Genomic DNA, 26702 nt, shown 5'->3' with positions numbered 1-26702 from the left:
TAATTCCATTGTGTATCTAACCCATAGGTACAATTTATTACACATTGTTACAAAGCCCATAACATTGTACTCAATTTAGCTAGGTACAATGTATCAAGGGTAGTGTAAAAATAAAGTATAACCAAGTAAGCTTTATTTTTCTTGTTTTAATTAAGATCCTCCTTAGGATTGTGATGATTAGATTTTTTCTGTTTGTTCAACCTGTCAGGGAAGTGGGCCTAGAAGGCCATTCTTCACAGAGCCCGAGTTGGCAGTAAGAATGATCACTATGTTGTAGGGCTGCACAATTACTTGCAAGTTGCAAATGAATCAAAATCACAAATTGAATGGTCACAAATCACAAAAGATTACAATCGTCTGAGCTGTACATAACAGAGCACCAAAATTATGTGCCTGGAATCTCAATATGTCTTTTATATCTATAAAAATGAAAATCCAAATTGCAGTACCGGTACTCAGAAAATTTACAATCAGTATTTTTTTTTTTTTTTTTTACAAAACTGTGCAGCCTTAATGTGTGACATGTAAAAATATCTTTCTATCCCAATGGGCACATGAACAAACTACACTCACTCAATCGCATTCACAAAGCATGAGCTTTCATCATCTTGGAAATCTATTCTTATGCTGTATGAATTATCCAGTGATTGTTGAACAGAAAAATGTTTTATGTAAATACGCTTCTCTCTCGTCATTACACTATCTGGTCAGAGATGCGCGACACATTGTCCATGTTGTGGAGCTGCGTTGAGAGGGATTTTCTGCTGTCAGTGCTGGCTCTCATCCGGGTCTTCTGAGAGCCGCTCTGGCCGTGTCCGCACCAGTGACAAGTGAAGGCCGCTTTGAACTCTCCACGGAATTTACCTGTGCAGAAACAAGCACAAATACTATCACAAGTTCAAACGGCATCCACAATGCTTTTCCAATGGAGAGTTAGTATTGGTGAGCAGCGATTGTGCTTAATGCTTGTAAATGTTATAGAAAAGAATCTCCCGCACTCTGCCTATCTTGCAAAAAGTAAGATTTATTTCGACGAGGCAAATTAGACTGAAAAAATAAGCTCATATAATACTTTGTTTTCCCTTTTTTCCTTTTTTTTAACCAAGAAATTAGACAGAAGTTTGAGAAAACTCTTCAAGTTGTGTTAAATCTGTAAGTAGCCTATCAGCCATGGAGAAACTTCATAAATAATAAATGTTTCAAATTACAACTCTCACTCCTTGAAAATTGCCCACACTGCTCACAAAACTTGTGCTCTTCCGAACAAACGTTTTGGAGAAGAAAAAAAAGACTTGGAAAACTTTCACTGGTACAGTTTTGGTATGACTCATAAAAGTTCTCTGTTCCACATCTTTGCTCAAGGCATCGACTGTGTGATTCCTAAGGGTTTTTCAATGCTTAAGCCCAAGCAACTCCTAAGAATTCTCTGAACGATTTATTTCAGCTTTATTTATAGCATTCTTTTGGAAAGATAATGGATAAGAAACAATTTGTGCTTGTCCTTTTATGTGCTATGCTGCGACAGCTACAGATGCATCCTTGAATAGCGTCATCAAACGGTGACTACTTAAAAGAAAATCACACACCATTTTGTTGTATTGATGTTGCATTTATGCACCTAATGGAGAAAAAGACCTTGTATATCGCGGTTCATCACAAAGGGCAATGGAAAACATTTGAAATGCTTACCACTGAGGAAATTATAGATGATGGGATTTGCTGCACTGTTGGCGTAAATAAGCCAGTGAGAGAAGGTGAACCAAGCGTAAATGGTCTCCCGATCATTTGAATTCTTAAATGTCCCAAAAACCCTGCAAATGAACACAAATAATACACTTAAAGAGTCAAACGATTAAAAGCATGATCTAAATAAGCACATTTCAGAGCCAATGCATTTCATAAAATATGTCACGTGTACTTGTATTTAAATAGTATTAGTGTCAAATAACAATTATAGCATCAAGAGTGGCTTAGGTTTGGTATTAGAAACGGTACTAATTGCATTACCGTACTAATCTCCTGCCTTTGGGTTATAACTTCAGCTTATTTAAAGGGACTATACAGAGTTTAAAAATGTTAAAATGATGTATTTTCCTCCCCCTACATGTTCCAGCCATGTCCCAGTGTGTAGAATGAGCTCAGACCTGTTCACCACAACTGCCTCTAAAATCTTGCACTGTCACTCAAAACGGTTAGCCTGGCTAACACCAGACTAAAATCACAAGTGATATTTAGTCTGGGGACCACCAATTCATTTTCTTGTAGGAGAGGTGTGGTTTACGATCGTCCATACTCGTTTATTGGGCGATACGGAAAAAAAAAAAAAAGTCTCATGCGTCTGCACGTAGCCATGGCCAATCGTATCATCGTATGAGATGACGTATGACGTACCCGCTGTAAACTTTTGAGCTAAATTATTTAGAACAAGGTCTAAAGCTTGATCAAAAAATACCATCGTGTCTGCTGCTGTCACGTTGGATCCGTAAATAAACTTTTTTTTTATTATCCGTAAATAATCTACAAGCTTCCGTATATCGAATCGCGCGTCATCGTCTTGCCGTCCCTCCTCGCTCTGTGATTGGTTCCCAAATCCACCGGAGATTTCGGCCATGGTCCCCAGGCTGTTGTGCAGTTCGAAATAATTCGAGCGCACACAGCAGCATGGTGTTAGCCAGGTTACAAAACGGTGTTAATTCGGTCCGAAGTGCCGTCATGCATGAGCTGCACTTACGCATAAGACCTGAGGTGGCAGTAGTGAGCATAAAATGACGAACTTGCATCTAACCCCTTTAAACTAGCACAGAGTCTTCTGACAACATCACATTCTACATTAAATACAACATCGCAGCACATACTTTACAGCTATTGAATGTAGGCAGTATTTCCTGTTTTTGCCACAGCTTTTCATGTTCTGTATCCCATTCATCCAGTGGGTGTTCAGATCTGTAGAAGCCCTCACCTCTTCATGATGTTGAGCACGCTAATGGGCAGGTAGCAGAGGGCGAACACAAACAGAACCACCATGAGCATGCGCGCGGTCTTGCGCCGGGCCCGCACCTGTTTGATCTCAGCACACACGGTGCTGGTGCGGACCCTCACGGACTCTCCAGAGCCCGCACTCGGAGAGGAGCACCGGAAGGTCTTGAACTTCTTGTGCAACACCGAAGTGCTTCCAGGAATCTAAGAAATACAAACAGAGCTGGCTGGAGTCGATGGAATATTCACTCAAACAAGAGTAACTTTGCTTTGAAATTATTTTACTCAGGAAGAAGTGAAAAGTAGTGACCAAAATAATGACGAAGTACCTGGGGAAAATGCTACTTGGGGACTGTGAGTACTGTTTTACAATTCAGTAGACGACATACATTATGAGAAACAAAACATGAAATGATATGTGTGCTGTCAAACTGCGACAAGCCCCTCCCATCACCTGCCTATTTGCCCCGCCCCTCACCTGCCAGCAGAAGCAGGCCAGGTGGGGGCAATCAGCGACTAATTGCACATATCTGGTGTGCAACAAGTAGCTGTGCATTGTGAGGCTGGAGCCGAAATCAGCAAATTGGTCAAACCGGATGTGCGTCATGCGCCATGATAAGAAGCCTCCCAATTGTGCTTCCTATCACATCTGCAGGTGAAACTCAGAGTTTAAAATAGTGTGAAAAAAGTTCATTTATTTCTGTATGTATGCAAGTATGTCAAGCCTTTGTTTGTTATAATTTTGATAGTGTCACCCTGTCGTTAGCTAATTAATCCAAAACACCTGCAAAGGGCCCCTGAGATCTTAAATGGTCTCTCTGTGGTTCAGTAGAGGAACCTGACAGTTGTGCAGAAAACCATCACTGACACCCTCCATAAGAAGGGAAAGCCACAAAAGGTAATAGCAAAAGTAATTGGATGTTCTCAAAGTGCTGTATCAAAGCACATGAACAGAATGTTAAGTGGAGAGAAAAAGTGTGGAGGAAAAAGGTGCACAAGCCGCAGGGATGAGCGCAGTCTGGAAAAGGCCATGGGGGACCTTCACAAGGAGTGGACTGAGGCTGGAGTCAGTGGATAGAGCCAGTATTTTAATTTAGTTTTAGTCTTGAAAATGTAATTCGATTTTAGTCTAGTTTTAGTCCAAAAAATATCTTCAATTTTAGTCTAGTTTTAGTCGCCTAAAATTGCAAGTAAATCTAGTCAACTAAATTTTAGTCTCTCCCTTTCATTTTTATTTAGTCTTATTTTAGTCGACTAAAATATCTGGACATTTTTAGTCATAGTTTTAGTCTCATGAAAAACGTTTAATTTAGTTTTAGTCCAATTTTAGTCGTCAAAAATATCACTTTGACTAAAATGAAGACTAAATATTTTAATCGATGAAATTAACACTGCACTACACGCAGACGGATCCTGGACATGGGCCTGAGGTGTCGTAATTCCTCTTGTTAAGCCGCTCCTGAACTACAAACAACGTCAGAAACGTCTTGTATGAGCGAAAGAACGACAGATGGTTTGTCTACAATACATTGTGTGCCAATGTTGCAAATGTAAATATGTAAAAATGCTAATTGCATTAAAATACAATATACATGTATGTGTAAAATATATCAAATATGTTTAAAGGTAGTTAATGGTGGAATTAAAGTAGTAGTAGAAAGTATAGAAATCAAAACCTATTGCTTGTGTTAAATCTTTGATGTATCAAAAAAACAATTATGCAGTGTTTTTTCACCTACATCTGTTCCAACTCACTTACAAGGAAATGCGGCACTTCGATATGCAAACAAACTGTCATTGTTGGATATTACAGACCCATACACGCTTCCGGCCGAGTTATTTACTGACGTGAAGTTCTCGGTCAACATACCTTCACACGAGTTTGGCGATATTTACATAATTTCTTGATAGACTTTCCGTCTTCATACACAGGAAAATCATGAAAAGCATATAAAAGCCTTTCTGCATACAGATATTTTGAGTCAGGATGGGTATCGAATACATCTGTATGGCAACCAAAAAGAAAGGATAGTCTCATTGTCATGAGTAAGGTAAGTTACTTGACACTTCGCTAAACCAGCAGGCTAATAATATTGTAAAACACACTGAATTTGACACCCAGCTTGTTGTATAAATCGCTATCGATTTATGCAACAATCGATTGGCGGCACGGTAGCGCAGCGGTTAGTGCTCTCGTTTTACCGCTAGAAGGTCCGGGTTCGATTCCCACCTGCACGGGGCCTTTCTGTGTGGAGTTTGCATGTTCTCCTTGTGTCTGCGTAGGTTTCCTCCGGGTACTCCGGTTTCCCCTACCACTAAAAACATGCACAATAGGCCAGGATGAATGATGTGTGTGAGTGACTGTATGGTGGTGGTCAGAGGGTCCGTTGGCGCAGAAAGCGCGAAAGCGCCTCTGACAGTCTCCCCCAGGGGAAACTGAAGCTACAAACGTAGCTTTCCGCCACCGAGTATGGAGTGAATGTACAATTGTCTCATGTAAAGCGCTTTGTGACTATGTCTGTAAAAGGTGCTATAAAAATAAAGTTCTTCTTCTTCTATCTTTCACAGATTAACAAACAGTAAATCTCACATTGACAGTAAATCCTTCTATGCTACAGCAGTTTTCAATAGGCTAATAATTTGAGATATCCGATTGAAAAGTACAATGGGACCCCATTAAAAGAGTAAAGACATAAGAAATTCGGACACCACTAATTTGCATCCAACTGCGCAACAAGTTTCAGGCATTTCAGCGGTTTTGAATGTAGATTTTAAATGGCCTCTCTCTACTCACCTGTTGACACCACAGTTTGTGACAGATCTGGATGTATGCCAGAACCATCAGACACAGCGGTGCCAAGTACGTCACAATGAAGAAACAGATGTGATAGACTTTGGGGTAGATATCCGCTGTTGAGAGAAGAAATATGTTTCATTAGAATGTAATCCATTATGAGGAGATTATGCAAAGAGCTTTTCTAACAGAATTACTTCAGGGTTAATCTGGTTAACACTTAGGTCAGTAAATCCCTCTGAGATATTTAATTACTGTCTGAAGATGAGTTCCCTTTTTGGGCTTTGAAAAATATCCTATCAGGCTAATCTGCTCTCTGGCTATATTAATCCTCACCTTTCCTCCAAAGACTGCCCTATGTTTAATAAATCAAACGCTTGCTCAGCAGCAGGAGTAAAAGGGCGTTGCAAATTGACAGCTTTTGAAATCAAGTCAGAGGTCTGGGTAAAATTAATCAGTAATTTTGCTGGCATTTAAACTGCCTGTACCTCATTGTTCCATCAATGTTACATACTTCTTACTCTTACAGGAACTACCTAACTAGATTAGACCCCTGAGTTCAATCTTGTATATGCAATATTTGTTTTGGAAAAAATTTCATTTCAGAAAAAAAGTTCAAAGTTTACAAAATACGAGAGAAATGGAGAACTTATATCTTGCCCAGGAGGCCTGAGTAAGTATCCTCTTATGTACACCGCTTGTTTCTTGTGGAAAATTTGGGGGGAAAATAACAAATATATAAAAAATATATATAATAAAACTTAAAGGTTTTCTCTGCTGACGGACTCTCACCAGAAAAAACAAAATGCACAACAAAGTCAATTAAGGCACCACAGGACAAATGTCCAGCTCTCCTTTTTCGCTCCTCCCTGCAGTGGCTGCATTATACAGCCGGATGGCACAAAGGAACACCCCTGTGCAGGGCCAGCCCGAACCATTTTGGTGCCCGTGGCAATATTGGGCTTTAGAAAAAGGGAAACAAAAAACTCAATCAAAAGTTGATCAATCGTATAATTTATATTTGTAGTACTGGCAGCATTTATGTTGTGTTGTGGCCTATGTATTTTTCTAGCTCATACGCAGACATCTTGCTGTATTTTGGCTTCACCTAGAGACACCTTGAAGATGGAAAAGCCTATTCTATTTGTTGTTTCATTTATGTTTTGTGATTCTTTTTTACTTTGAAAAAAGCATTGTGCACCTTTTGGCTGTTGCAAGGAAGGAGCTATATCGATCAAATCTGATTGCTCTATTTTTTATTTATTTTACATCCAAACAGCAGTCAATTTGCTTTGAGATTTGGGTCTGTATAAATGCCAACCCTAAACTGGCAGGTAACTGTTTACGTTAGTCTTTATCCCTTTCCATTCCAAAGTTACGTACTTAACACAAATATTGCACTCACAAACGTATACGTGTCTTCAGATTGCACTACAGGGGTGTGTTTGTTTTCTTTGTCAGGACGTACCTCCCCAGTGTTCGTCGCACACAGTGAACAGGCTGGTCTTGTTGGTGAGCTCGGGGACCAGGCTGCTGCACTCCATCACTATTGCCTGAGGGATCATGATGATGCAGGACACCAGCCAGATGAACGCAATGTTTTTCCGTGCTCTCCTCGCCGTGCTCTTGAACATCAGCGGGTGACAGATGACATACCAGCGGTCGTGGGCGATACTGCTCAGGGTCAGGACTGAAACGGACACCGAGACTGTCTGTGGATAAAAAAAGGTGAGAGCTTAAGAGGTGCGTAGTGGTGTATTTATCATCTGGCACAGCGGCATACAAAATGAGTTTTATATTTCTTTTGCATGTTTCAGTTGCTCTTATTTTAATGTTCAGCTTTCCCTGTCTTGGTTGCCCAGTCACCTGACTATTGCTAATCCTTTTTGCGTGCCATTGGGGACACCTGCGCTATGGCACGCACTTAAAGCAGAAAAAGGGCGAAAGGCACTTCGACCGAGGGCAGCCAGGACAGGCCGCTACGCAAATGGAAGGGTGCGCAGTGGACACTTGAGAGACGGGACAAGGGGCCGCTGGAGTGAGCATGGTTGGACGGAGATAGAGCGTGGAGTAGGGCGCACACATGCTGGTCAGATCATGAAGCCAGGACCCGACAACCAGGGACGTGACTGAGGGGTCTACGGACACAAAGGCTGTGCCGCAGACGCCCAGACCGATCAGAGCACACTGAAGGTGCGTACACACACGCGGATCGCACGGCACGTGCGCTTGATTCCTTTGTATTGTCAACGTGAAATGCAGCAGGTGCGTTAGAGCTGTAGGAATTAGCGGCAATGCTGTTCAGAGCAGAGTGAACGCGGCGGGAGGAGGCAAACGCACACATTCAAGGAAAATATATAGATCATCTGAATTTGGAGCAACATAACCACCTGTATGACATCATGAAAGACACAAGTGAAACGAAAACACCACCTGAAAAACGAGGAGCGCACCGGTCAAAAAAGTGCTGGCGTCCTGCTTAGAATAAAGGACTTTAATTCAGTCAGTGTGCCTTGGACTACTTGGCTTACTTGTTTTGTCATCAGGGTGTATTTTGCAATTCATTTCATCTTTTGATTGTCCTGGAAGAGCACCTGTCTGCACAGTTGTCATATCTCTAACCCAGTGAAGCACTCTCACTCTGTTGTTTTCTCACATTTATTTATTTACTTATTTAATAGGGACAAGTATGCAAAACATCTAACACACTCATAGTCTGTCCAAAGTGGAGCTTTTGAAAAAGGTCCATCCTATTGCCATGTCCATCTGGATGGTCATAATGTTATGGTTTACCACCAGCGACACCAGCCTGCCTGGGAGTGTCCATGAGCCAGTAACATCAAGCAACAAAATCACTTTTATGCCAAATCTAATTAATTTAAAGCCACACTGTGTAACACTTGATAAATAGAAATACAAGCACTTCACAAGTGTTTTTGCAGATAAAAAACAAAAACAAGTCTTTAATTTCTCACAAAGTTCTGTTCTTTTTTGGGACGGAGTCTCGGAATCTGGCATGGATCACAAGGCTGACTCTCAAAGTTATTTTTGGAACAGGCTCAATGAACATGTTTGCCCAACTCAGAAATCTTTGAAATGAAGATATTCTAAGCAACTTCAGAGTGCTCCGCTCATGTGTCGGAGCAGAGTGCAAAAGAAAACCATCTGGCACAAGCCAAGCTGGTTTGTTACTAGCACAGACAATCTGGATCACAACTTTGTGAAGCCAGACGATGAGGGGCTCGTGTTTGGAGCGCGGAAGAGGAAGACGAGTATATACCGGCAGTAAGTATAATGGCACATTATAATATCGACCGAAATAGAAAATGCACCGTAATGTAAAGCTGTACAAAATTCAGTTATAGTCATTTCCTAATTCCTAATCCATTTCTATTTCAGCCTTGTTTTGTTCCTGATCATTATTTTAAAATCTTGTTTTGACCCAATATGATGAAAATAAATAAATAACATGTTATCTAGAACAGTGGTCTCCAACCACCAGGCCGTGATGCATTTGCATACCGGGCCGCAGCAAAATAGTAAATCATTTATAAACAACCGCATTTTCTTTATCTTTGGACTGTCCCTCTTGACTCGCCATAGATATATGATAAAACTCCTGATAGAAAGTCGGCATAGACATTTTTAGACTGGACTTCATCTGGTTTTATTAGACAGAATCAGCGCATCCTTGTGCAGCACCTACGTCTTTCTGTCACCAGCACCGCAGCTCGTCTGCTCTCTCACATCCTGTTAGCATCTGGAGCATTAACAAGCTTTATATTTAAACATGTATGTGACGCTTATCTTTGTATAATGTGTTTTAATGTTTGACTAGTTTTTATCAGAACTGCAAGACAAATACGGGTACAAATAAAGCAACCTAACCTAACCACACCTCTCCCTTCCTCAGAGTATTGGTAATAATTAAACTACTCAAATGGAGATCTGTCTGCTGTTAAATGCTTAGCAACAGACTTAAGGAGGATGCATGACTTTAGTAAATGAAACAAAACTCTACACATGTTCTTGATTAAAGGACCAGGCCACCGTTTTTCAATACTGAGATATGTTCTTCCCTGAGCTTAGATGAGCTGTACCTATGTGGTCTTTGTGCGTGCGCTCAGTCACGCAAAACAACCAAAGATGTTGCTAGCATTTGGCCTCTCCCAATGTGTTTCTATAGCTCCAAACAGGGGTGAAGTTAGAAGCTAACGCGCTCTTCCACGGGCACAAAGACCAGACAGGTGCGCATCAGCTTGTCTAAGCTCAGGTAAGAACACGTCTCAGTATGGAAAAATGTCCTGTTTGTTGTCTTTTGGCCACGTTATACCGTCATTTTATGACTATTGAGCGCGCAGCAATATAAGCCGCACCAACAAAATTTATAAAGAAACATTTTTTTACACAGGCTGCACTTTAAACCACAGGCGTCCACATTGTTTACAAGAGGAAGACTGTGATGGGGTTTGCCACCTCTGAGTTATTGTGCAGATGAGTGGGAAACCATCTCCCATTGTTTCTTCACCACAACCCCCCCGACATTCAGGTCTAATTGCCGTTTTTTTTTTTCATCAAACGTCCCGGCATTCTGACACACAAGATAATTATTAAAAATATGTGGGCCTACTAGAACAAACCCTAGCCTTACCTTAGGCCTTAACCTTAAGGTAGTGGAGTTTACAAACTGAACAGGCTACCATCAAAACTATTGTTGAAATAGAGGTATCTAGTGTCGTATGGGTGGGATGTCGCACACAATATTAAGAATAACTGTAAAAATCTAGAAATCTGATTGTTAAATAAGCCGCATGGTTCAAAGCATGTGAAAAAAATAGCGGCATCTAAATAGAGGAAAAAACAGTAAAAACAAAAGAAAGCAATGAACAAAAAAAACGTTTTTACTTAGGAGTCACTTTATTCTCCTTATGGCATCTGCTGTCTCTAAAACCCTTTTTTCTTGGTCTGACTGTAGCCTAAAAGCCTTTGCAGATCTTTACACAGACCTTTCTCCACTGCTGCCCTTTCTGGCTTTGAAAGATAAAGGTGAGTAAATGCTTCGTTCTGTGCACTGGTGTGTGTAGTAGCTGCTGCTGCTGGTGGTGGTGAGGGAACAGCCCAGCTTTCATTCATGACATTTCAGGGCCAATTAATTTAAACTGAGTTTGTTTTGTTTTATTGCAAACAAATCCTTTGAAGTCAATCAAGCCTCGGTGCAAGAACAGCAGCTATGAACTTCCACAAGTTATAACGATGATGGCATAGTAATGGCACCAAGAGAGAATTAATTTAACTGAAAGGTGATAAAAGTTGCATCACAAAGGCCTTTAAAAAAAGCAATTTCAGAACAAGTACAAAGTCATACCCAACTTATTAGCATTTCATACATCATACCAGACAAAATGTAGCGAAGACAGAAATTGATCTTATTTGGCATGTATTCAGGACAAATGCAAAAATAAATGGTTCGCGCTGTGTTCAAGGCTCTGAGTGAGGAGGTTGTGGGACTGTATTTGTCTGTTTTAAAACACTCTATATCTTTGACATATTAGGTATCTCTTTATGAACTCCTTCCACGTTCTGGGCACCAACTAAGTGGGAGTCAACCAGCAGCTCCCTCATCAATTAGGCCTCATCAGAGGATGTTCTTTCTGTGGTATCCGAGGAAACCCAAGCTGCCAACCAAGATGTTCATGCACTTCTATACGGCCATCATCAAGTCCAAGTGTGTGCTACACACAGGGGCAAGCACAGACTGTAGCGCTGTGTGCGTGCTGCTGAGAAAGTGATCAGCTGTAGCCACCCATCTCTCCATGACCTGTACATCTTCTGGACTTGCAGGTCAGGTCACAGCTGGCTATTGTCACGCTGGACACTCCAGACCTGCCATCAGACTCATAACTAAATATCTTGCTCCTGTTGATTTGCACTATGTGGAGCTTTCAACAATTATATCTGCTGCTTTATAATCCACCACTATACTTTTGTTGAAGTGTACTTTATTGTCCCCATGGGGAAATTTGTCCTCTGCATTTGATCCACCCTTCAGTGCTGCTGGGGCAACCTGTAAGGAGCAGAGGGCGACCGTAGTGCAGTGCCCGAGGACCCATCTCCAGATGTTAAACTAGGCCAATGGTCAGAATCACTTAACAAGAGGACTGACTGTGCATGTTTTGATGCTGATTTGATGAGGGAAACCTGAGCTCCTGGAGAAAACCCATCGACACATGCAAACACATGCTCTCATAGTTTTCTTTTATTGATAAATACTGATGTGATACTAGTGATTCCGAGGTGGGCAATAGACATGATATCTCCTTATCTGGCCAGTCCAAGTTAATAACAAAATAATAACAAAGGCAACAATAACTGTTGTAAACGTGTAGTACCTGTAGGTATGGGACAATTTTGCAGAGTGTCTTTCCAAAGAACCAAGTCTCTGTGATGTCCACCACAAGGCTGGCCGGCAAACAGATTATGGTCACCAGGATGTCGGCAAATGACAGGTTCACGATGAAGTAGTTGGTCACGGTGCGCATGTTACGGTTCTTCCACACAGCAAAACAAACTGGAACAGAATAATGTACAGTAAATTAACAGCATATATAGTTTAATGTAATATGTAATTTTTTAATGAGGGGATATGCAAAGAAAACAAAACCATACACGTATACTGTATAATGCCACAATCAATGCCCTGACAGAAGATACTGTGGGGCTACGTTCAAGCCGATTAATGCAGAGCAAAACTACTTCCAGCTTTTCACCAACTTTTTAATTTTAATTTCACCTCCTCGACCCCTCTGTATTACATTTTAGCAACTCACTATGCAATGCAGTGGATTGGTGGTAGAAGAAAGAAGGGCGGAGTAACACACTACAAAGATTGTTGATAGAGAGGGATGTACAGCGGCCCATTCAGACGAGTGAAAACTGTCGCTAAACATGAACAAATCTGCTAGATTAAATGGTAAAAAATTAGCGATGCCAGCTCTCTCTGGCATCAATACCATAAAAACTGTGAAAGACCCGCCCACCGATCTGTGCTGGGAATGTGTTTGGGCCTTGATGATGCACAGAGCACTCCCAAAGCTAATGCTATGAGCTAAAGCTCTGATCAATCGTGTGGAAACAAGGAAAATGCACTAGTAAAGTCACTAAAACCACCATCTTCATAAAGTAAGCATTTAACAATGATCACACATCAGGGGTAGGCGACTGTAGCGTGGTTAGAATCCGGAGTTGGCTAACCAAGCTGCACCGATTTGGCGGAATGACCCTAAACAGCTGCTAGCTCGGATCAATCCTCGAACTCCAGCGGAGTCGTTGGTCACGTGTCTTGGCTTCATTTGATCGATTCCTCTAATCCGAATGCCTGGGCTCAGGAAAGGCATTTCAAACCACTGTAGCTGCGTTATCATAAAGCTTTTCCTCCTAGTTTCAGGTTTCCGTTTCACTTGTGTCTTTATGATGTAGTAGAGGTGGTTATGTTGCTCCAAGTTCAGATAATGTCCTTTTTCCTGAATGTGTGTTTTTGACTCTTTGACTTCCTCTTTAGGTTAAGGTTACAGCCTCCACGATCGTAGAAAGTCATTAAAACCAATGTTGCGCACTCACATCTAACTAAATCCTATTTTGGTTGTACTGCATAGAATGTGCCCCCTGATGTATAGGATGTCTCACTTTTTCTATGAAGCTGCCATTTTGGTGACCTAAGCAGAACCGTGTGATGGCTGCTGTGATTGACACCATTGTTTTGTCAGGTCTGAACTTAAAGGAATAGGCCACCGTTTTTACATACTAAGATATGTTCTTACCTAACCTTAGCCGAGTTAATATATCCCCGTCTGGTCTTTGTCCGTGCGCTCTGTCAGGCAAACGGAGCACATACGCAGCCTCTCCCACATGTCATATAGCTCCAAAAAAGCTCACGATAGAAGCTACCAAGCTCTTCCACGTGTTCCCTATTTAAATAAAGTTACGTGATGTGTTTTCATGCGAAGTATATTTACACAGAAATGTAGCATGTCGGTTTTATAAGCAGATAAAAAGGATAAAAATATTGTGAGGCGTAATGATACGAGGAGCAAAGCGTCCGCGCAGTAACTCCTAAAGACTTCCCCCGCTCACTTCCGTCAATGGAAGCTGTGTGACTTGCAGAGAGCTCGCAGAAAACAGTTGAAGAAGCGTCAAGTTTTAGCACGATAACTTGTGAACAATGCCTTTTATGTGGGCTGTGATAACAAGCGGAAAGTATATAGTGTAGTAATGTTTCACAGATTTCCAACTCACCCCGGACGACGACACAGGACTCAGGACCTCGACCATGAGGTAGGAATGCGCAGCACTTTCCGAAAATATATTTTCTGCTTGTTGTAAAAGGCTCTCTACAAGTCACGCAGCTTCTATTGACGGAAGTGAGCGGGGGAAGTCTTTAGGAGTTACTGCGCGGACGTTGTGCTCCTCGTATCATTACGCCTCACAATATAGTGCCCCTTTTTATTTGCTTATAAAATCGACATGTTACATTTCTGTGTAAATATACTTCGCATAAACACTTCACGTAACTTTATTTAAATAGGCAACACGTGGAAGAGCTTGGTAGCTTCTATCGTGAGCTTTTTTGGAGCTATGTGACATGTGGGAGAGGCTGCGTATGTGCTCCGTTTGCCTGACAGAGCGCACGGACAAAGACCAGACGGGGATATATTAACTCGGCTACGGTTAGGTAAGAACATATCTCAGTATGTAAAAACGGTGGCCTATTCCTTTAAGTTTACAGTGAATGTACAACGTTTGTATGAGCGGGCCGTGTGGGAAGTCTCTTTGTGCGGCACAGAGATTCCTGGCACACACTCAACTTTTCTTTCTCATCATTCCCATTAAATGTGGGCTGCTTTTTGTCAGCTGTGTTCAGTCACATTGGTGCTCTGAGAATAGGGGGTGGCACTAAAGGTAAGGGAAAATTGTGTTTTTTAAATGAAATGTCTTAATGCTTTTTAATTCTATTCTGATCGGTCACTAGCGCAGTGTTACAAAAACGTAATAACTAGTTTTTCTGCAGTGGGATAAAAAGGTTAAAAAATACACATATCCTTCCTATTTTAAAACCATATGAATTGGCATAATGTTCCCTGCTATTCAGCAACAAACATAGAACATCATGACGCAAATACACATCATTTCCGCTTCTTCTTAACAGCAGCAGCATGGGGCCGATAGCAATCGCCTTTGTTTGCGCATTGATGCCGGCCCTGACCCACCAGCAGTACTTGACACTATTGTACTTTAAGGTGTTCATTAATAGATGGAGAGAACGTGATGCGCCAGACATAGATGGTGCATATGTACTTCCTATGCTCAAACAACCAAGATTCCTTGTGCACAGAACACAAATTAATGTTCCTTTCAATGGGGATGTTCTGATATGCGTATACATGACCAAATATTCTGGTTAGGAAAGAAGCAACCCAGGGGTCATATTCAGGTTTTTAAAAACGCAATATGATATATATTTTATTCACGAGTGAGGGACGGATGGAGCGTGAGATCACCGGATCGGTGCGGCGTCAGCAGTGATGCGGTCGCTGTATCGGTCTGTCGTGGTGAAGAGGGAGCTGAATTGGCGGGCAAAGCTCTCGATTTACCGATCGATCTACGTTCCCACTCTCACCTATGGTCATGAGATTTGGGTAATGAGTATGTAATGTAGAGTCACTGCTCCTTCACGTCGAAAGGAGCCAGCTGAGGTGGCTCGGGCATCTGTTTCAGATGCCTCCTGGTCGCCTCCCGCGGGAGGTGTTCCAGGCATGTCCTAGAGGAACAAGGCCTCGTGGAAGACCCAGGACACGGTGGTGGGACTATGTCTCCGAGCTGGCCTGGTGTCGCCTCGGGGTCCCCCCAGAACAGCTGGAGGAGGTGTGCGTGGATCGGGAAGTTTGGGCATCTCTGCTGAGACTGCTGCCCCCGCGACCCGGCCCCGGATAAAGCGGAAGAAAATGGATGGATGGATGGAATATGAGAAAATTCTGTTTTTTTGCCGGTGTTTACAGGGCCGTGTGGGTTATTGCTAATATTATGGTTATGAAGGGGTAATTGACTGCAGGTAAACACAGTACTATGGTCATTACATTGTGTACTGATGACAACAAATGGCAAATTTGTTCATGGCAAGACAAAATAAAGAATTCAATATCTCTGAAATGATGTTTGATGCTAATCAAATGCTTTAACGTCTCCATGCAAATTGTATAAGTGTGTGTCTAAGCATGTTTGCCTCATACTCATGTATTTATTCCTCCATCATCTTCGAGCATAAGATGTAAGCAACATACAATCTACTTGGAGAAGGCCTCATTTGCATGTTCTTTTTATTGATCCTATATCTCTGTAATTCATACAGCTCTATGAACGCTCACTTTTCATACACTCTTTACACTTCATTAGTTTTTCAATCACATGTTCTCTGTAGGAAAAAAATAAGACATTGGAGAAGCTTTTGAAATTGCTTTAGGGGAAAAAAAGAACTAAGATGAAATCAAATAGACTTGCAGAGGTTTACAGTATAAGCAACAGTCCCAACTGTTTACATCAAAGAACAAAACAATGTGAATGAAGGGCCTTCACATCTGATTCATGTGGACGAGCAGGGTATCTATGCTTAAGTAACAAACTAAAAATCACAAACAGAATTAAAGTTGAAAACCACGACATAGCAACTAACTTTATAATTAAGCCCAAGAGAAACTGGTCACTTTGCTTCTCTCACATTGCAACGCCTCAGGAGTAAAGTTTTGTAGCACCCACTGCACCACATCAAGTCCTGCACTGCATGTTCTTTGAAGTTTTTTGGAGATTTGATCTGTTTAAAGAAGATGACCTGTTAGATCATAAGACTGTAGACTGGGAACGGCCCACAAGAGCTTAGAGATGCTCTCACTCAGTCATGAAAATATGGTCCCTCTCAAAGTGAACATAATAATAATACATTTTATTTATATTGCACTTTGCATTTCTTTCTTGTAGTTGTAGTTTGACTTGTAGTTTGAGGACCTGTTAGTAAATGCTGGATGGTGATTGTTATGCAGTTCTCATTAAAACAACGAAAACAATAGAGAAAAGTAAAATAATAAATACAACAATATGTAAAAATAATAGAGAGAAAAAATTTGTTTCTCCTTTTAAGGTCTGCATTTTATGTCTATGTCCATTTTCTTATTTTTGTGGATCTTAACCCACTTGGCCCTTAGACTATATTGGAGGACAGCACATAGAGAGAGACATTCAACAAACAAAAACTGTGTGGCAGCAGCCTTATCCACTTGACTATACGAGCGATCGCTGTTATTGTTTACTTCCGCAATTTTCGCCGGATGTTTTGGTGAATGGTAGGCAACAGCTGATGCATCCAGGTCTCTAACTCGGTTTTATAAAATGATAGATCTGTTACAGCGCAAGAGAAGCAATGCACTGTTTATGGACATTGTTTTTTGCTGATTATAGGATTTTAATAAAATGTTTATCAAATATGAAAACGTAAAATGCCTACCACAGCCAACGGATGTGACGACATCGCGATCGCTCGTATCGCTGTACCCACTTCACTTTTTTCCCCTTATTTGTGAGAGGACAATTTAGCTCACATTTTATACACTATTGTGCTCTGAAGAACAATAAGTGGCAGCTGGTCAAGGGAGGGTTTCTCGACAGGCTGTCAATATCCAAGAAGAAACACATCATAAATCAATGCTCAGTGATGATGAATGACTAACTCTACATTACAAAATGCGACTTTCTTTATGCATTTAGCTTGAGGATAAAAGTAATCATTTTATTTAGATATTTTATTGCAGTACACAGCACACTCTCACAGTGCAATTAATATCAAATCTGCTTGGTTTTGTCCTGGGACATTGCTATTTCATTCAAATAAGGTTGTCTTCCTGGAGCTCAAGTGGTGTTTCAAAAGGAATACCTAGTGTGGCTTTGTCTGGATTTGTGCAACAAAAAGAATGGGAAACTGTGGCCAGCTGTATGCATTTTATGGGATTGAGGATCATGACAAGAATGATAAAATGTACATTTCAGTTCAGTCATAAAACTATGTGATATAAAAGCCAGGCAGCCTGACTCCGTGTACTCTAGTCTAAAGTATTGACTAGAGTATAAGGTGCTACTCCAGAGATACTGGATTTCCCATTGACCAAAACATTGTAAATAACAGCCACAAAAGTTCAAAGGTTTTTGCCTCATACTGCATTGGAAAGAGAAGAGTGGATGGATGCTCAACAGGCTTTTTCCCCGAGATAAAATGTGTTGTTTCTTTTCTTGTCATTTTACTTTGGGAATAATCTACAGTTTATTGTCTCCACTTGAACTGAATAAGATAAAACACATCACATTTCTCAGATCTCTCGTCCTCTGCACCCGTTAGTCACATCTTGAAATTCAATGGAAACAGACCCAGACAGTCTTCCATTCGCGTGTCAGTGAAGCTTGACAATGGATGGATATCCAATAATGACATACGTGGTAAGCTTTTCAAAGAAAGATCATTAAAGTCATTATCCGGAGGAACAGTTTCTTTGTGTTTTGAGTACAGATTGTTGTGAAGTTTCTTAGAACATGATAGAGCTCATGGAGCGTACACAAGAAGCCGTAGAAAGCTGCTTTAAAAGCTAAAGAAAAAGCTTTAAGGTCAGACTCCTGGTTCCTGCAGAGAAACATTCTATCCTGATTGCCGTGCTATTTTATACCTGGCATTTAGGAGACTTTGATGAGCACATGTGTAGAAACTGTGCCAGAAGCTTCGGTCTCATTATCATATTCAGCACCTTGTGATTTCAGGACAGTACATTGAAGTCCAGCAGGAGCTAAAACTGATAATATTACTTGGAGATTTCAAATCTACAGGAAATGACATTGTACATTTTGCTAGTTTTCTTGCCCAGACTTTCTTCTAAATATTCTTTATTTTGTACCCATTCACCATATCCAGAATTCTCCACTTCGTTTATTTCTTTAGCTGATCCAGGCAGTTCCATGCTGCTCTTTACAGGTCGTCCCAGTGGCGTTGAAGGACGGTCAAATGCAGAGGACAAATTTCATTGTACAGTTGTTGAATAATGACAAATAAAGCACCTTGACCAAATCATCTCAATCTTGCACACATTTGGCTGAAAATGTGCAAGGAAATGCGTATTTCAGTGAATATGCCAAACAGACCTACTCTGATACATCACTAAAAATGGCACCTTTCATTAATATTGGTTTCCAAAGCTCAGTCTGTTACCATCTTATATTTATTTGCAGTTTGGAATTGGATTACACAGGTTTTCACTGCCACAGACAACACAATGACGCTGCTAGCACCCCAATATCCAAGACAACATATATTTTCACCAGAACACTTTGTCATTTAAGTCTGTGAAGCATGTGGGGCTGTAGTGCCTATCAGCCTTGAGCTTCGACTTAAGTATGAGCTGAGAGTCTCTTTTTCAGAAACATTGACAACAACAGCCGCCTCTCAACGTTCAAACACAAAGGAACATGCACCTTTCCTTGTTGATGTAATTCATAAGAGCAAAATAACTAACTAAATAAAAATGTCTAGAGGTCTTTGTGCTCCAGTTTTAATCAGGTTCAGGGGCCATATCGAGTACTTGCATGACCAGACACCTCAGTTTTTGACGTCTCAGTGTAAAAATAATAATAATGTGCCTTCTGCTGACCTGCTGTTGCTATGAGATCACTGGCATACCCTGTATAACAGTGGTTCTCACATAGTGGTACACGTACTGGTCTTCTCCTTCAGCGAGTATAAAAAAGTATATATTCTTATATATTTATATATAAAATATATATAAATATATATTCATATATAATAAATATATATTTTGTATTTTATATTTACACCTTTTAAGACACAGTCTAGTGGAGGTGCAGGGTCACAAATTGAGGTGGTAGATGTTTAAGAAACAGCTCTGTGTACTGATGCATATTCATTATTTATGATTGAATGTTATCTTAAATATGCACTTTTTCCAGAACGGACTGACTGTGAAGGTGCATCAAACTTTCTGAATTGTGCAAATAGAGATTGTCATCATTGTAATACATTGTGATGCAAATAAAACTGATTGTGCAAATATTTTAAAATGATGCTGGGATGGATTGGGTCTGCTGTATTAATCTTGCTTTTCAGCTTCTTTCCATTGACTGTCTTTTAAACCAGTGTTGTTGAAACATGAAAACAGCCTATTAAAATGCTGGAGGCCTATGCTTGAAACATACTATACAGTCAAACTATAAATTCATTATAAATGTGCTCTCGCTGTGACTCGGCCTTTTGTTTAAAATGAAAACAAAAATCCTTTCATGGCAAATATGTTTCTCATAGATTCTCTATAAATTCGCATGGCTAACGCTTAAATATCCAGTCCATCTAAATGTATCTATTCATTTGATACAGTTCACCATGTGGCTACGAAGGTTACAAGGTCCAGCACGTCACCTTTATATGCCATCCCACTCTTGCTTCCACCAAATGCCACCAATATACCAATTGAAATCAGCACATAAAATAAATGTCAAAAAAGTTGGTATTATGTAAAAAATAGCTCAGTTGCTCAAGGACATTGTTGTTGTCTCCTTTTGCTGACAATTCCTCCATATTGCCTGAATGGATGATGTACAATGATGTGTCAAGAGCGCAAACAAAGACAGAGACAATAATAGAAATAAATCAACACATAAATAAATAATATAAATTACTATTTACAAGCCTCTTGTGAGGATGTTTTTCCTTTAAGCCTGATTATTGATGCAATAAGACGACTGACTCATCTAATAACAGATTCTGAACATGCGTTGGTATCAGACAGACTCTGAGATCAAATCAATCCAAATTGTTATTTCACACAAATGGGTGATGAACGAGATGGTCACTCGTATTGTAACATGGTGACAGCCTCTGATTGCAATTAAAGTCTTGTATTGGACACAAAGACACGGAGTGAATGGGCTGATGGTCAAAATACCAGCCAATTAATGTGTTCCCAATTGTCCATTCACTGGCATTGTCATAGAAACCATTTTTGGACTACCGGTAACCTTGACCTTGTAATTCCTCTACTTTGCTTGCCTATCTGATGCATCTCAAATCGAAATCACAAATAGCAAACCACAAAGGCTGCAAATCTTGTTAAACTGGTCCTGTTCATGTATACAACTTGTACATTAGTAATCTACACAGATTTTAGAATTGCAAGTGATTCTCAGTATCGATAGAGTCTTGCTTCTCAGGCACAAAATACATCAAAACTGAATTACAAATCAACTGAACCAACTCACAGTAACAAAGATCTACAACCCAAGTTATTGTGTATCTATTCAGCCCTGTTTCTGCATCCGAACCTCTCTATGACTTTCACTTACATCCATCATTTCCTCTGCCATATCACAAACCTTAATGAGATATTAATATAAGACACAGTCAGTGGAAAAAATCACTTCTTAAAGCTCTCAAGAAACACCCAGGGGGTGCAAATTGTCAGGAAATTGTGCAACAAAAGATGGACAGGATGCAAACAATAGAAGTATCTTATGTACAATTAATAATAAAAACGCTAAAAGGAGCAAAGAATATGAATAATAAAAATAAGAACAGAATATAAATATCAAAATGCAGTGCAAGGTTAACAGTCATAGTGCAGATGATTGATAAAGGGCCTGTGATACAGAGATTGTTCCACCTGGTTTTGCATAGAACGTTTTGCACTGAAGCTGCCTCAGGCTCCAGTCCACTGAAGGAGATGCTCAGCTCCTCTACTGTCCCATGCAGTGGGTGGGAGGTGTTCTCCATGATGGCTGTGAGTGAGTGAGCTTGGCTAATACACTCCTGTCCCTCCACCAGGACAGAGCTGGCCCTCTTGACCAGCTTGTTCAGTCTGTTCTTGTCCCGCTCTGTGCTGCCCCGGGGCCCAGCACACGGCATAGTGGCTACCATTTAGTCAAAAAAATCCTGCGCAGACTTTATATAGCGCTTTTCTGGACTTTTCTTTTACATAGCATTATTCATTCACACCATACTTGGAAGTGGTAAGCTATTGTAGCCAGTGATGGGACCCATGTCTCTTTAAAAAGCCGTTCTTTCGAGTTATTATTCTTTTCTTTTTTTTAAGAATGTAAATACCCTCCGAATTGACTTTATTTTAACAAAAATGTCACTATTTCACAAAATACAACATCGATATTTCCCTCTATCACAAAAAACAAGCACACAGCCCGATTAAGCTTCTATTGCTCTCATTCACATAACTTTTTCTCTGCCCATCTCTCCCTCGCGTGGCAGGGAAAAAAACGTATGCAAGTGAAAGCGAAGTGCCTAGCTTCAACGCAATCTTCTCTGTAGCCTGAGTTTATGGCTCATCTCTCATCTGCCCCTAAATAGTTTTTCATAATGAAGCTTATGCGCAAATTCAACCTGGAAGACCAACCAGCTGCATTCATTCATCACCTCATCACCTGCAGCGCACTCCAATCGTCCAATCACGGACCCCGCTCAAGCCGCACCTTCACAACAGCCAATCACCGCAGCTGCTCATCCCCTCACCAGCCGTTCATCGCTCAGGATCCCCTTTTTAAGCTCCCTGGTCAATCACTCAGCCGTCTGCCAGCCGTGCTACGACCCTCCTCCACCCCTTTCTCCGCCTGGCTCCTCCTCGGCTCCGCTCATCAAGTGGCCAACCCAGGTCTCTTCCACCACCACCAGGGTCCAGGCTCCGGGGAAGATCATGGCCATCATTCGTCAAAGCCATTCCATTCCATATCGTTCGTTCAGTCTTCCACCGGGGTCTGAGCCCCAATAATGATTCATGTTCGTTAATAAAACACTCATACCATCATTCCGTTTCTGTGAGTCTTTTCAGGTTGAAATTTTATTAGGACTTTTATTTCTCGAACGCGTTGCTTTGTGCGTGCTCACTTTGAGCTCTTCATTGCAGTATACTGTCAATGGGCTGCAGCAACAGTGGAGATGACCGGGGCGGGCTGAAGAGGAGACAGTGGGCGGTGATGTCGCTGCCATTCGGAGGCGGCCGAGAGCGGAGTACGAGCAAACAGGCGGAAGGTGTGGAATCCTACACTCCTCTCTCCACCCCACTCCAGCAGTGATGTTTGTTTCCCAAGAATGCACAACTAAAGTGACGCCTCTCCCCTTAAGAGGAATTAAAAAAATAAAAAATAAAAAGTAACCGTCTCTCTACAGGGACTCGGCTCCCATCGTTCACAGCAGAGTTTCAGTGATGCGGCTAAATGACAAGAAGTGGTGACTCTGAGTGTGTGGAGTAAATGTACTGTATTGTGGTGTCTTGTTGTGTAGTGGGACCCTGTCCAAGCCAAATAAAGTAAAGTAAAGTAAAGTAAGTAAGTAAGTGAAGAGCTGTTCAAAAGACTCAATTTGTTCGTGAATGTCACATCACTAGTTAGAATTGTGTAGAATTATTACATTTCAAATAAAGTGGACCATCTCTGATGATGTGTACCGACAAAAAAATGGTCTGAGGGCCGCATTTGGCCACCAGGCTGCACTTTGAACACCCCGATCTTACTGATGCTCAATGTATGGCGTGGGCTGAAGATGTGGGTGTGGGGGAGCAAGGGGCATCTACCAGCATGATCATCATCTCAGTCCGGCCCCTTGAATGTGTCTTCAACCTCTATATGTCATGAAGTCTTTGTGTTATAAAATCAACTTAAAAATGGTCTACTGTGATCCAGATCCACATAAAAATGTCAGTTCTCTTTAAAAAACAAAACAACATATGATGTAAACAATCAACCAACCAAAGACACTGGCAAAACAGAATCTACGCGGACAATAAAAATAGGCCACAACCCCAACACACGATTAACTCAGTTCCACATTTAAAAGCAACTCATAGCCAGTTCAATATCACACAGCAAAGACACTACCAAGTAGGTCCAAAATCATTTGCCTTCCTTCTAATGTTTTCGCTTATTTTATTAAAGTAGATCTAGATGTGTGTAAAAGCCACACTGTGTAACATTTCCCCCAGTAAGAAGAATAAAATAGAAGCATTGACTTTATTCCAAATCTTTTTATAGTTGAAAACCCCCTAAAAAAATGATAGAAACAGACATTGTGTTTGACGCTCTCATAAGACGTGACTGAACTGTGCAGAAATGAAAAGTAAAAGTGCCGTTCAATCTTATGTGGACAGTTAGCAACTTTAGTCCATTAGCCTGTTCAATGTCATTTTTCCAGGAGCTGTTAGCATAGCAAATTATGAACGATCCAGATGTTTTTAGCTGTTTTCAACCCAACAAATTAGCATCTAAAAGAGTCCTCTGATCTAAATGCTAACTCAAATCCAGTTATGTTTTTGCCTCTTGTGTTTTAGGTGCACATCCAATGGCCATTAAACATCATCTTCCAAGATGCTATTGACAAAGAAACCACATAAATGATATAAATAAATGGCATGAAAAGGACAAAACTTCTGAGAGGAGTTGATGCGTACCTGTCTGGTCTCAGTCACACCAAAAGACCAAAGATGTTGTTAGCATTTAGCCTCTCCTCCTCTCCTCTATGGGGCCAAATGGGGGTGAAGTTAGAAGCGACCAAGCTCTTCCATGTTTCCCCAATTTAAATACGGTTACGTGTTACAAGATCCAAGTCTAGTTACACATAATTAAACATGTCGATTTTCTAAGCGGAGAAAAAGGGGCACTATATTGTAAGGCGTAAAAACACTTTAAGAACTTCGACGTCCGCGCAGTAATATCTTTACTTTACTGTGTGGATTGTGAATCATATCTGAATCATACACATCATCATTCAGATATGATTCAAAATGTTATATTACATACCAGCATTTATAAACCTGTATAACCCCTATAATCCTTGTTTTTCTATTTCAAATAAATGCAGTCTTTGACGTCAAACATATTACTTTTCATTACCCTGGTTTTCAGTTCACTCTCATTCAGATTTTTTTCAGACTTCAATGGATGTGACGTTTCTTGCCGCCCGATCTCACAGACAACTTGTACAATAATACTTGGCCTTGACTGAATGGATTTTCTTTTACGGCTCTTCTTTCTGCGATGACATTGAAGGCAGCCGTGCAGGTTTATATGTTTATTTACAGGTTTATTGAAAACAGTCCAGGCAGTCGCTGAAATAATTGGCACTTGCGGGTCAGGATTCTACTGGCCTTCAAAGAGCAGCCTTTGATCAATGCTATTGTGTTCATAATTAAGTAAATGTACTGAATTACTTAACACAAGACAAACAAAGCAACCCGCTGATTCCCCTCCGATGTGTAATATTTTTGAGCCAAAAGGGTTATTAAGAGAAGTTGATTTTACACAATCTTTGTTAGCATAATCAAATGGTGCCTCATACAGAGAGAAGTCATTGGTTTCACTTAATTACATTCTGAAACCTGTAGAGTGTGGATGCAAGACTGGAATCAATTACTGCCATCATTCTTGAAGATAAACATTTAAAATACATCCAGAAACTAAATTATGTTGACTTCCCTATTCTAATCTGAATGATTGATTGTCTCCTTTGTTGACGCATAGGCTCTGGGTTGTCAGAGCAGACAGGCATTGGTGCCAACTGCGGATTTCAGAATCAATCACTGTAAGCACAGGACGCACGTTTGCTCTCATGTTCCAATAAAAACGCGAGCAACAGGTTATTTTAGAATTGCGATGTTGAAGTGTCCTTAACGGTGTGATTTTTATTCTGCAACAACACAGAGCGCTTCAACAGTTATAATGAGCCCTTGACCATTTTTGTAAATTGGCTACCCAGTTTCGGAGGATTTGAAAACAATTTGACTAATTACACCCATTGCACAAAGCTATAATATCAACAGCTCCTCTTTCCCAGAGAGATGAAGAGCTAAAGGCACTAGATGAATAGATTGGTGATCTCTTTACGCAGAAATGCACGTTGGTCAATCACCATGATTTACGCTATGGTTTTCAGTTTTCAGCGCATTAAAAGTTGATGGACTTACCGAGAGAGTTTCCTAAGAGTGACATGAAGAAGACGATGATGTACGCCACAATAAGCACCCACTCGTACTGCTTGGGATGGAGATATTCTTTCCAAATGTATCTGAGAAGTTCGTCGTCGTCGTCTTCGTCCAGTTTTGGATGAAGGTCCGTGCTGCGGTTGGCCACATGCCCGGGAGAGAAACACTCGGTGCACTCCATACTGTCAGTGATGAGCGCTGCTGTCTCTGGTTCTTGCGCGTCTGCACTGGTCGCGGGTTGGAGATTCAACTGCCAGCGAGCAGCAGTGTGGGATAAGAGCGTGCGCCCCTCGCGCCGGCTCGTGTGACGTTGTTTCCATGCGCTAAGTGTACGGAGGTCAGACGCAGCGTGCGCGTCAAGATGACCAAGAACAGAATCCTTTAACTGACCCCTCTACTCCTCAAAAGCACAACATCAGTCAATGTAAGGTAGGTGAAAGGCAGCAATCCTTTGTAAATGAGTTGTCTTCAAGGGGCAGCTCTCATTGACCTAAAGCTAATAATAGAAAGGGATATTGGGGGGGGGGGGGGGGGGGGGGGGGGGGGGGGGCAATACTGTGAATACTCCTCGGCTGACTCAATGCATATTACATTAGTTACCACTGCAACTGCAACCACAGTACCTGGAAACATTTCATTTGAGCAGCCTCTGTAACCGGCCTGAGGACTTCGGAATTCGGACACAGGTCCGGATGCGGTCCTATTTGGTCCGGACCCGGGGGCGTCTCTGCGATGTGAATTTTATTGCCAGAGCAGAGGTTGTTGCATTCCCTGAAGTGCAGTTGCTGTTTTGGCCTGTAGGGGTAGCGTAAAAAACTTTTACACCTGCTGCACCACCGAGAGCATCCTGACCGGCAGCA

The 26702-nt window shown here is 41.1% G+C and overlaps 1 protein-coding gene across 1 annotated transcript; it reads right to left on the bottom strand.

Moving 5' to 3' along the window:
* Positions 1-629: 629 nt before the first annotated feature.
* On the bottom strand, positions 630-26153 carry hcrtr2 (hypocretin (orexin) receptor 2). Its single transcript, XM_079559494.1, has 7 exons — positions 25825-26153; positions 12160-12338; positions 7239-7482; positions 5771-5886; positions 2960-3180; positions 1690-1811; positions 630-864 (listed from the first exon to the last, which is right to left on the bottom strand). Exons 1-7 carry the CDS (start codon positions 26021-26023, stop codon positions 695-697), a joined length of 1251 nt encoding a protein of 416 aa, XP_079415620.1. The 5' UTR covers positions 26024-26153; the 3' UTR covers positions 630-694.
* Positions 26154-26702: the final 549 nt, after the last annotated feature.

The sequence above is a fragment of the Gobius niger genome, assembly GCF_951799975.1.
Source record: "Gobius niger genome assembly, chromosome: 7".
Taxonomy (NCBI): domain Eukaryota; kingdom Metazoa; phylum Chordata; class Actinopteri; order Gobiiformes; family Gobiidae; genus Gobius; species Gobius niger.
Note: the sequence above shows the minus strand (reverse complement) of the source record. Positions and strands in the feature narration are given on the sequence as shown.

Coding starts and splice junctions, on each gene's coding strand:
- hcrtr2 (XM_079559494.1), bottom strand. CDS start 26,023: ATGGAGTGCACCGAGTGTTTCTCTCCCGGGCATGTGGCCAACCGCAGC. Junction 12,339..25,824: donor ACTCTTAGGAAACTCTCTCG/GTAAGTCCATCA, acceptor ATTCTGTTCCAG/TTTGTTTTGCTGTGTGGAAG. Junction 865..1,689: donor CATCTATAATTTCCTCAGTG/GTAAGCATTTCA, acceptor GTTTCTGCACAG/GTAAATTCCGTGGAGAGTTC.